Source organism: Monodelphis domestica, chromosome 6, assembly GCF_027887165.1.
Source record: "Monodelphis domestica isolate mMonDom1 chromosome 6, mMonDom1.pri, whole genome shotgun sequence".
Lineage (NCBI taxonomy): Eukaryota > Metazoa > Chordata > Mammalia > Didelphimorphia > Didelphidae > Monodelphis > Monodelphis domestica.
The window spans coordinates 24,579,600-24,592,748 of record NC_077232.1 but is presented as its reverse complement, the minus strand read 5'-3'; the positions used below and the strand labels follow the sequence as shown (position 1 = coordinate 24,592,748).

General features: G+C 32.6%; 1 protein-coding gene across 1 annotated transcript; it reads left to right on the top strand.

The window, feature by feature from the left end:
- The first annotated feature begins 11,123 nt into the window (after positions 1-11,123).
- Positions 11,124-12,068, top strand: LOC100020907 (olfactory receptor 1165-like). The gene has a single exon (XM_016423631.2). It carries the CDS (start codon positions 11,124-11,126, stop codon positions 12,066-12,068), a length of 945 nt encoding a protein of 314 aa, XP_016279117.1.
- Positions 12,069-13,149: the final 1,081 nt, after the last annotated feature.

Below are 13,149 nucleotides of genomic sequence, written 5' to 3'. Positions count from 1 at the left end.
GAAATTCTTATATATATATATATATATATATATATATATATATATATATATATATATATCCATCTGGTACTTAGACTTTTTGCTTCTTCCAGTTCATTCCACTGTTGTGAATCCATGCCTATGTAAAAGAAGAATGTGAAAACTCAAATAAAAAAGTAGCTACCCAAACTCTTTTATTAGTTACTATATAGGGTGGAATAGCACTAACCAATCATAATAGGCCCTATTTCTTTAAAATAACATGCAAAATACAATAATGTCATTAATTTGCTATTCTTGAATAGCTATTTTTCCCTTGTTCTCTTTAGATCTTCTAAACCTATATGTGGTAATTGGTGAATGTCTTGGAGTGAAGAGAGGTTCTGGTAGGAAATAAACTATGGGGAAGTGACCACTCATCATCAGGGAGGAGAATGGAGATCTCTAAACCCTTAGATATAACATCTGATTGATATAATTCAGTGTACTTCCAAACTACTTTACAGAAATAGAATATTCTTTGAAAATATCGATCAAGTCCCTCTTCCTGAAATGTACTACTCCCTCACCTCTGACTTTTAGAACATCTATCTTCCTTTGAAAAGAAGCACCACTTTCTAAAAATGAAACATTTTCTTATTCCTTACCCCAAATACTGTGTATTTATTACACATATATGTGTGTAGTGTTTAAATATACCCCTGAATATATGCACATGTAATTACATACACATGGAAATCCATTCACATACATGGATATACATATATATGTTGGAAAATGTTATTGTTTATATTTTATAGGAACTGATTGATTTTGCTAGTGATGGCTGGAAAGCATTATATAAGATTAAATTATCTTCAATCTACTAATTTTATTCTGTAAGGAAGATTTATCAGGCAGTAATTATTGAATAAATTCTTTTTACTTAAGAATCTATTATTTTCAAAATCTCATGTTAATACCTATAGCATCAGTATGTCCAGAAAGATTCAAAATATGGTGATAAATAGCTTTGGTGGCTCATTCATGTTTGACTCTTTATAACCTCATGGACCACATCATCCATGGAATTTTCTTGGCAAAGATACTGGAGTGCTTTGACACTTCTTTCTCCAGTGGAACCAGTGAAACCTTTTGTTATGTAGTCAGAAGTTAAGTGACTTGCCCAGGGTCAAACAACTAGGAAGTATCTGAGGCTGAATTTGAATTAAGGTCTTTTTAATTCTAGCGTTCCAGGGCTTGATGGATTCATAAGCAAATTCTACCAAACACTACAGAACAATTAATTTCAATACTACATAAAACATTCAGAAAGGTATTGAGGAAAATTCCTTTTATGACACAAATACAATACTGATCTCTGAACCAAGAAGAACAAAAATTATATGCAGTGAACCTTTCATGACCTCATAGAAATAGAGTTCCTCTTCCCAGGTGTTTGTGACTACTATTCCTGCAGAGTACACCAAAACATAAAATCTCAGATCAAGACTGCATAAACAGTTCCAAAAAATCCTGAGAACGAGTTAACTCCCCTGTTCACATTCTGAGGAGGATTGGGGAGGACAGATTGTTTCTCTCTAGAAGAGCTTTAAATCTTGTGTGCTGCTTACAATAAACGCTCATTATCCCTCTTTGATAATGTTCCAGTCTTTCTTTCTTGTGACTCCATAGCTATTCTCCAGAAGCTCTATGCTGTCCCCAGACAGTTCTAAACTGTCCCCTACTGCGACTCTGTAGAAGTCCCCGGCAATTATAGACCATCATCATTAATGAATATTGATTTTTAAACACAATACTATCAGGAAGATTACATCAGTATATATCAAGGATCATATACCATTATGAGGTAGGTTTTAAACCAGGGATGGTTCAATATTAGAAAAACTATCAATACAATTGAGCAAAAGAATTAAGAAAACAAAACCAAACCAGAGAAACCAAATTATTATTTTAATAGATTCAGAAAAAAATATTTTGACAAAATACAAAATCCATACTAATTAACAAATGGCAGAGAACAATGGAATGAATGGGATATTACTCAAAATTGTAAATGATTTCTACCTAAAATGATCAGAAAATATTATTTGTAAAGGGAATGAGCTAGAAACCTTTCCAATAACATCAGAAGTGAAACAAGGATGCCCATTTTCAACAATAGTATTCAATATGGTACTAAATATATTAGCTATAGTAAGATAATAAGAAGAAATTGAAGGAATTAGAATAGAGAATGAGGAAATGTAGCTCTCATTCTTTGCAGATGATATGATAGCATGACTATAAAATCCATCATAAAAGTAATCGAAACAATGAACAACTTTAGCTAAGTTGCAGGATACAAAATAGACCCATAAAACTCACCAGCATTCCCCTATACTAGCAATAAAGTTCAACAGCAAGATATAGGAAATCACATTTAAAATAATTCTAGATGACATAAATTTACCTGGGGGATCTATCTGCCAAAACAAACACAGGGAATATTTGATCACAACTACAAAAATATTCTTCACAAAAATAAAGTCAGACCTGAACAGTTGGATTGGGGCGGAGGGTGGAGGGATTTTTTCTTATGGTTAGTATGAGCCAATGCAAGTAAAATTATAATTTGTCCTAAGTTAATTACTTATTAGGTGCCATTCCAATCAATCTACCCAAAAATTAACTCAGAGCTAGAAAAAATATAAATTTCATTTGGAAGAACAAAAACCAAAATAACAAGGGAATTAATGAAAAAAAAAATGAAGGAAATTAGCTTAGCTATTCCAGATCTCAAACCATATTATAAAGTTGCAACTATCAAACCAATACAGTACTGGTACTGGCTAAGAAATATAGTGGAGGACCAATGTAGTATAATTGGTACTCAACAGGCAATGGTAGATGACTATAGTAACCTAATGTTTGACAGATCCAAAAATCCAAACTTCACTATTTGACAAAAACTGCTCACAAAAATGTAAAACACAAAAATATAAAACTTCACTATTTGACAAAAACTGCTCACAAAAATGTAAAACATAGTAGAAATTGGGCATAAGCCACCACCTCACACCATGTACCATGGTAAAGTCAAAATGGATAAGATATAGAAATAAAAGATATCATAAACTAAGTAGGGGAACACAATGGTTTACCTCTCAGACTTATGGATAAGGGAAGAATTTAGGTAAAAATAAGACAGAATAATATGAGATATAAAATAGTTAACTTTGACCTCATTAAATTCAGAACTTTCTGCACAAACAAAAGCAATAAAACCAAGATAAAAAGGCAAACAATGAACTGGAAAGAAACCTTTACATATCCAAAATTCTAAGAAAATTTTCATTTCTAAAATATATAGTTAAATTAAATCTATAAGAAAATATCATTTCTCAGTAATTCTCATTTGAAGAAATAAAAAGTATCCTTGTCATATGAAGAAATGTTACAAATCTTTATTTATTAGAGAAATGCAAATTAAAACAACTGAGTTATCAATTCACATTCATTCCACTGACTAATATGACAAAAAGGGAAAATGATAAATTCTGGAGGGGATATACAAAAGTTGAGATTAAAACAGTCTTGGTGGAGATGTGAACTGATAAAACCAATCTGGAGAGAGAGAGAGAGAGAATCTAGAACAATATTCATAGGGACATAAAATTGTGCATAGCCTTTGACCTACCAATATCACCACTCGGTCTGTGTTCCAAAGAGATTAAATATAGGAGGAGGAAAGACTATTTGTATAAAAATATTTATAACAGCTTTTTGTAGTGTCAAAGAACTAGAAACTGAAGTGATGTTCATCAACAGGGGAATGGTTAAATAAGTCGTGGTACATGTTTCTAATGAGATACTAATCCTATGATAACACTATCACTGAATTGCAGAAAGACCCCCAGCCAAAACCTCCAGAGAATACCATTCCTCCTCTACAGTCTCATTTTTTATAATCATCCTCTTTCTCCATGTCACTTCCTTTCTCTTTGCACTGGTCTATCACATCTCAGGAACAATCAAAGTCTCTCTGATCTGAACCCATAACCCTTAGGTCTGGGTCATGCTCCTAGGGCTGGCTCGGATGAGCAGATAGTTTAGGACCCTGGGAGGAAGGGGTTCCCTTTACACACCAGAAATATTATGCCATAGTAAATAACAAACAAGATGATCACAAAATAACTTGAAAGAGTTACATGATGTGATGTAAAATGGAGTGACCAGAACAGGGAGAACATTGTACACAGTAACACGAATAATGTATGATAATCGACTTTGAATGACTTAACTACTATCAATAGTGTAAGCAACCAGATCAACTCTAAGAGACTTAACAGAACGATATCTCTCTATATACCTAAGTATAGAGGCAAAGCAAGAACAGATAGAGTAAGAATGTAAATTGAAACATGCCATTCTTTTTCTTGTCTCTGATTTTTTTCTTTACTGCAAGCAATATGTGTTTTCTTTCACAACATGGTGAACATAGAAATATGTATTATGTGCATTTACATATATATGTATGAATATATATGTATATATATATGTATATATATTTTTATATAACTTATGTCATATTACTTGCCTGCTTGAGGAGGGGAGGAGTGGAAGAGGGAGGGAATATGGATTGCAAAATAATAGAAAATGAATATTAAGAAATCATATTGACAAGAAATCTGGAAAAAATAAAATTGATATTATTTAGAAAGAAGGAGGTTACATCACACCTGGAAGTCTATCTACCCTGCATATGTTGTCAAAGTACATTTGCTTCTTTTCTTTTCCATTAAATTCTGAGTTCCTTTATGTATCCACAGTATAAAGCATATTGCTTGGAACATTATAAGTATCTATTAAATATTTGTGTCTTATCTAGCTGATAAGCAATATCTCCAACTTCATGAACTTGTTTATTGAATGTTAGAGTTGTGGTAAAAGAGGCAGAATATGTTTTTAAATTGTACATTTTTCTTTGAGTCTTTCTTAAAATAATAATTTATAATTTTCAATAATTTTCACATTATTGTATTTTTCTGAGTTTAGGTCAATTTTATCTTCAAAATAAAAGCTTTTATGGTCAAATTGATTTTTTAAAAATATTTGCTTATTTTTCCAGTCATTTTTTACTTTAAACTTTATTTTAAATTGGGCTTTGCTCTTCTAGGACTGAGGAGTCATTTTCCCAAGGTTCAGACCCCTTTGAACTGTTGTTTTCAGATTCAGTTCTGGGAATATGAAAGATTTTGTTGCTTTCAAGGAGGTGTGTTTCAGATAGATTTATGATTTTTGCTCTTCTGGTCCTCTCTCTCATCTCCAGGAAAGGTCTCACATCACCTGAAGCCACAAGTGCTAGAATTCCTCTTTCCTTTTGTACTATGACCAGGGCCTTTGCTCCATTGTGAGCAATACCCAGAACTCCTCTCTTCCCTGGAAACGATACTGTAATAGGGAGAGGACTTTTGAAAAAGACTGTGTAAAAGACTGCCAATCAGCACCAGATGTAACTAATTCCAGCAATAGACTCCCTGTAATATTTTTAATGACAATTTATTTTACCCCCTTATTATCTCTTAATTCAGTTCTCAAAGCTCTGCTGCATCCCTCCATTTCCATTTGGCCCCTCCACATTTTCAGAACAAAATATATTAAAAAAATTTGAGAGTTCCTAGATGTGGTTGAGATATCCTACATGATAGAGAAATCATGTAGAATTCAGAGAAAAGATTCATTCTTTTAGGCTTTTTCAGCTTCCTTTCATGCATTGGCTTCACTCGTTAGAATATAAGTTCTTTGAAGGCAGGAACTGTCTTTCTTTGTTTATATATGTAATTTTGCTGCTTAAAACAGTGTCTGGAACATAGTAAGTACTTAATAAATGCTTTTTTCCTATTAAACACCATATTCCAGGGATACTGATCTCTAGGTTTAGTCTCCAACATTTAGATGACTGATAAATGTCAGAGTTATTTATTTATTTAAAACTACTTGCCATTATTTTTGTTATTATGTTAAAATGTAAGTTCTTTAAAAATATAGATTGATTTATCTTTGTTTTGTTTCTTCAGAACCTAGATGTGTTTTATAAATCCTTGTAGATTTGATAAATATTAGCTTATTATGGCTAAACTTTCTATGCAACCTATTTTAATTCAAATCATATTCTTGTATGGTGGACATCTGGCACAGATGCAATACTTTTTGATAAGAAAGCAATTGCATCACACCTGAATATCCCTACTATAGAGACATGTTGTACATGTACTTTAACCTTTGTGGTTTCTTCCATTTAATTCTGAGTTCTTTTGTATATTCCATGTAAATTGTGGGGCGTGGAACATTATAATTGTACATTAAATGTTTTTCCAACTAGGTAACTAACTAGAAATATCTCCAACTTCCTTATTTACTGAATGTAGGCAGGATGTTAAACAAGGTATATATATATATATATATATATATATATATATATATATATATATATATATATATATATCACCTTAAATTCCATTTTAGAATTAATATTGTGCATCAATTCCAAGACAGAAGAACAGAAGACTGGTAAAAACCTAGATAATATGACTTGCCCAGGGTCACATAGCTGGAAAGTGTCTGTGGCAATATTTGAACATAGAATCTCCAATCTAACATCTTGCCTATCAATCCACTGAGCTGTCCTATCATAAAATATTTATGTTCTATGACTATCATCTGCTTTGTATATCTGGGAAATAATGTATCCATGTAGAAACAATGTCTAGCAATGGAGATGATATTATGAGTTCAGTGGTGTTAGTGTGCAGGAATCATAACAGCAGAATCCCCAGAGAAGATCTTCTTGCCCAAGGATTCCTGAGCTTTGATAACCACGTGGACTTTTTATATTTGTAATTATTATTTTATATCTTATTATATTTGATTGCTTTTGCCAAAAGTTAGTGTAAGGAAGAAATTCTATATCTTCAAGTCTACTTTTTACAATATCTTACTTGTTATACGCTAGGTGCAGTAAAGAAATATTGATTAAGTCCTCTGAAGAAATTCTTAATAAGGTGATGCTGATGAAGGCTCACCTTCAAGTTCTCTGAGGTTAATTTATTAAATTACATGATAATCAGCATCTAATTATACATTGTATAATCTTACAGAAAATCTGTGTCAATATTTGGGACGATGGAAAAGAATTCCAAATGCAAGATCATTATGACTTCAGAAAATTCTATTCTCTTCTCTGACAGTAACATAGCAAGACCTTTTTTTTTTTGTTGTTGTTGTTGAATCACTTCTTTTAAGTCCATCTATGTGAGGTCAGTAGAGAGCCTCTAGGGCCTGAATCTCAAAGGTCTTGCAGAAAAATATAAATTCTGCAGCATGAGTCATTTAATAATCAGGTTCAAGATGGAGTTGGAAGACATGTCTTTGACTCTAAGCTTTGCTTTAAAATGGAGAGAACTACATCCTCCTTCTATAGTCAGTGAAAAAGACATTTTCTCTTAATGTATAGTACTGGGTTAATTCTGAGTTTGATCATTATGGATAAAATAAGAAGGGATCTAATAATTAAATTAGTATTTCACTAGATATGCCATCTGCGCTATTCATCTAGGAAATGAGACATCCAGAAGAATTTATGTTCTGGTGAGTAGATAAGTCTGGTAATTTCCTTCCCCACACATTTTTTCTTGTCTATTGACTGGAAATCAGAATATTCCTCTCATAGAAAAATCAGACAATAACTGTCCCCAAAGTAGGGGGGGGCAGAGAAAGGTTTATCTCAGATCACTTTCATCATCATCATCATCATCATCCTTATTATTCACTTTTGTAAATGATTGTTGTGCATAGAATGTAATATCCATGGGTGTTAAGAGGTACCCAATAGGCTTTTAGTAAGTGTTGGAAAAGTTAACAGGTATATACAAAGACCACTACTGATATATTGAAGTTCAACTGGCAGTTATGTTCAAGGTATGGAAATTGAAAGGAATTGAGAATGGGTATAGGTTGGGAAGAGTAGGATTGTCAGCAAAATGTTAATCTAGTAAAAAACAGAGCAAATATACTATTGGAACCTAATTTATTGGGTTACTATTTTGAAAATTATAATTATTTTAGAGTTCTTTTTTTCAGAGAATATTAGATTAACAATACAATCATAAAACCTAAAGAAACCCAAGCAATCATCTTAAATATAAGACAGTAAGGCAAACTTTAATTGATAAATGTACATTATTGCAATATAACACTATGACACCTTAAGAATGGACAAGTATGTCATATTTAATAAATGATAAAATAAGACTTAGGAAGGGGAGAATTATGACTATCTTGAATATAATAGGCTAGACCTAGGAAGAATGGGATAGACATAAACAGGAATATTTAAGTTTTATATCAGTCAGATGTTCTAAACATTTAAAGTGAAATAGAATGAATTGGTTTGGTGAACTGAAGTTTTCAAGAACATTTCTCTTCCTCTTTCTCCTACTCCTTAAAATTAATTTTTACCGATTTTGTATATCTTGTTTCAACCTCTTGAAAGTATAGAGTTATAAAACACCTTCCCTGATATTAAGTCTCATGATCCATGTTAGGGAAGTGAGCGTTTGCCCACGAAGAGCAACACAAGTACTCAAAATACAGTTAAGAGTCTAATATATGTAACAAAAGTTTACTGACAGTTTTGAGAGAAGAGGGTAGTCAGTGGACACAGATGGATCAAGGAAGAGTTGGAAAATGAGGAAAGATTTGCACAATGCTTTTGGAAAATTTAAGATTTCTATAATTCAAAAAGCAGAAGGAGGTAACTGATGAAAAGAATATGGTGAAATCAAAGTTGTGGAGCCAGAAACATACAATGTGTTGATGGTATAAACAGTAGACAATCTGGGTTGAAACTAATGCTACTGGTAAAGATATAATTGAGATAGAAATTGTTTACTTTCAATTAATTAACCTGTTACCTTGAAATTTGCAGATCTCTTTCTCTCTTCCATACCCACATTAAAGATGTGATTATTAAAAAAGATATATGTAAATATAATATTATGTCTTGCTTCTTTCTATTTATCATTTGTTTCTCTGATGGTTGGGATGAATAATTCATTTTCCAAACAATCTGTTTCTTTATATTATGATCTCTTGGTTTTGCTTATTTCATTCTTCATGATTTCATGTAGGTCTTTACATGTTAAAAAATTAACTTGTTCACCATTTCTTATGGTGTGGTAGTATTCCATTACAATCATATGCCACAAAATCAAAATCTTTGAATTTTTTATAAAAAGTAAAATCTTAAACAAAATTCTTGGATTTTTTCAAAAATTCAATTCAAAAAATTCATACTTGGAAAATTTCTTAGATTTTAAATTAAAATACAATCCCCCCTGAAGTAAGTATTTAAAAAAAATATCAAGTTTAGCTCAGAATGCAATGTTCAGTTATGGGGGTGTATGTGTCAATTATCAAAAGAATAGAAAAATAATCAAAAACATAAGAAAAATTCAAAATAGACCTTGTATAGGTCCAGTTTAAAGTAATTTCTATCCCACAAGTATGTAGGACAGAATGCAGTAATATTTCACTTAGCCATTTGTAGCCAAGACAGTTTTAAAAGGGCACAGGTACAGATAAGCTGAGATAGTTAGCAGAGGCCTTTGGTCAGGAGATCACACAAATATTTTATAAAATACGGAAATGGCAGCTCTTTAGAATTTAAGAAATTTAGAAATCATGAAATAAAATTTATGACTGTTGGACATGGCATTAGAGCAGAATGATGATAATTAACAAAAAATTATCCTCTGGGAATAAGTTTTGGTTCATAGAAGAAAAGAATGCATAACTGGAAAAATCTGGAATTTGTACTTAATGACAGATCAGGGGATAAAAAAGATATAGAAAGGATGGAAGCTAATGTGGGAACAGACGGAAGTAGTAGAGAATAGAGTGGATGATCAAATAGTTCTAATCCTAGATGAAAAGCAACATTGTAATAAAACATATGTCAGGATATACCACTAAAATGGAATTTTAAGTATTTGGAAAGCATATTTTCTTATAGCTATTGTGGAATAGTCTTCCATTTCTGTAACAAGGGAAATCCAAATTGAAATTCTATCTCTCTTCCCTGACCTATTCCCTATTCTACATAACCCCGGCATGACTAACAACTTTCAGTGAACTGTGCCTCCTCAAATGAACATTCATTCTTTCTGTTACTCTCTCTGTATCAATCTGTTTCTCTCTGTGTATCTATCTCTCTGTCTCTCTTCTTCTCTGTGACCCTCTCTCTGTCTCTCTTTCTCTTTTGTCCACCTTTTGCTATTGTAGAAAGACATCTCATTTAATGTCATTTTTACTTGTGATATCTCTTCTTCCAAGAAAAGAATACAAAAGTGGTTTAGTTGTTATGTTATATTTTTTCAAATTTTTGAAGGTTGTTACTTGAAAAAGAGCTTAGACTTATTTTTTTTAGACATACCCAAAATGATGCAATTAATGTCAAAAGACAAGGGGTGATGAGACACCTTTTCCAATAAATTTAGATGTTTGAAGAATAGAAATTTGCTGCCTTAGGAGTTAGTAGATTTCCCTTTACTTGAAGGAACTGATTTAGCTATTTTCTAGAATGAACATTACTTAAACTATGGGTTTTTACTAGAATTTATTAATTTATGGACATCTTTCTGTTCAGATCATTCTCTATGTTATTCTTTCTTTTGTATCTTCTTTCATACTCCATGACTTCCTCTCAACCTAAATATAAAGGATTTGAGAGTAAGTACTAACTTTTAGGGGACAGCTGGGTGGCTCAGGGGGTTGAAAGCCTGGCCTAGAGACAGGAGGTCCTAGGTTCATATGTGACTTCAGACACTTCCTAGTTGTGTGACCCTGGGCAAGTCACTTAACCCCCATTGCCTAGCCCATTCCACTCTTATGCCTTGGAACCAATACATAGTATTGACTCAAAGACAGAATGTAAGATTTAATTTTTTTTTCAAAATACCAAGTTTCAAACTAATCCAACTGTTATTTTCATAATGATTGTAATCATTATCTACCAATTCATATTCTCCTTATCCTGTGTTGCTCAATTTCATTCATGTTTTCCTTCTCATGATGCTTTTTTCTAATTCTCTCCAACAGGGATCATGGTGAACACTGACCAGAATCAGAGTACTACTATCATGTTCATCCTCTTAGGATTCTCTGATTATCCAGAGCTCCAGGTTCCCCTCTTTCTATTGTTCTTCACCATCTATTCAATCACTGTAGTAGGGAATGTGGGCATGATTGTGATCATCAGGACAAATCCTAAACTCCATACACCCATGTATTTTTTCCTTGGTCACCTGTCCTTTGTGGACTTCTGTTACTCCACTATAGTTACACCAAAACTATTAGAAAACTTAGTTGTAGAAGATAGAACTATCTCCATCAAGGGCTGCATCTCACAGTTTACCATTGGTGTCATCTTTGTAGTGACAGAGATGGTCATGTTGGCCGTGATGGCCTACGACCGCTTTGTTGCTATATGCTATCCTTTCCTCTACTCAGTTTTCATGTCCCCAAAATTCTGTGCCCTACTAGTGACTATAGCATACACATGGGGCACCATTTCCTCTATTATGCTCACCTACTCACTTCTTATATTGTCATTTTGTGAAACCAAAATCATTAATAATTTTGCATGTGAATATTCTGTCATCCTCTCTGCTTCCTGCTCTGATAAACACTTCAGTGAGGTAATACTTTTTATATTTGCAAATCTCAGTGCATTTTGTACCCTCATCATTATCCTTATATCTTATCTTTTCATTTTTGTCACTATCCTCAAAATTCATTCAGCCAGTGGGAGGTGTAAAGCTTTCTCCACTTGTGCCTCCCACTTGACAGCTGTTTCCATCTTTTATGGCACCATCCTCTTCCTCTATTGTATTCCCCATTCCAAGAATTCATGGCTTGTTGTCAAAGTGGGATCTGTTTTTTATACTGTGGTGATTCCTATGCTGAATCCCATAATATACAGCTTAAGGAACAATGATGTAAAGGAAACCTTCAGGAAATTAAAAGATCTAAGAATAATTTCTCAATGAGAACATTTCTATACAGGATATAACTACTACACAAACTATTCTGATGGAAATCTATGGTGACAATTAATTTTTGGAATTTCTACAACCATAATAAAGGTAGTTATGAAGATTCTTATATAAGCAAAGATGATGTTTGAAAAAAAAGGCATTAAAAAGGTACTCCATGGTGTAGCATCAGTCTCAGAACCTTTAATTATTTCACAATTTATTCTAAAAATAAATCTGCTGATTCCATATGTTTGAATATTTGTTTTCTTATTTCCACTATTTCATAGAGAAGAAAGGAACCAAAATGTAAAGGGTGAACTGGTGGAGTGAATAGATGATTTCTGGAGTCCTTCCAGTAATGTTTGTTACCTTCATAAATGACAATGTTGAGTGCTGGGGGAAAAAAATGATAGTCACCTAATGCTGGAACAACTAGATGAGCAAATTAAAATGTTCTAAACCAAGTTTAATACTACAAAGGACATACTACAAGAACATATTGATCTTGTCACACAGTAAGGACTTAATAAGTCTTATTGATTAATTAATTTGTACTGTAGAAACAAACAAAAACGGGGTTTTAGCTTATCTCTCTTTCTACAGGAACAACTCTGTCTTAGAAATTGACTTCTAATTCTATTTTTTAACTCTTACCTTTCACTTTAGAATCAATACTAAGTATTGTTTCCAAGACAAAGGAGTGGCAAGGGCTAGACAATGAGGGCCATGTGACTTTCCCAATATCAAGCAAGTAAGAAATATCTGAAGCCAGATTCTAACTTTGGCCATCCAGTCTCTTGGCCTGACTTTCTATCTACTGAAATAATTCTCTGTCCCAGACTTCCAATTTTTTTAAAGAGCCTTTATTTTTTTTTTTTTTGCTTAAATTCCTTTGATATCTAAATAGCAGTCTCTGACAGCAAAATTTTGAAATATTACTGAAATACCTATCATAAGATCTACAAAGTGAATGAAGATAGAATCAAGCCATTGATTTGTATAAACTATAAAAATCTTAAAAATTATCTCTGCCTCCTGTTTCTTTCTCTGTTATCTTTTCTTTCTGAAAGGAGTATACCTGACTTTCTACATC

Coding starts and splice junctions, on each gene's coding strand:
- LOC100020907 (XM_016423631.2), top strand. CDS start 11,124: ATGGTGAACACTGACCAGAATCAGAGTACTACTATCATGTTCATCCTC.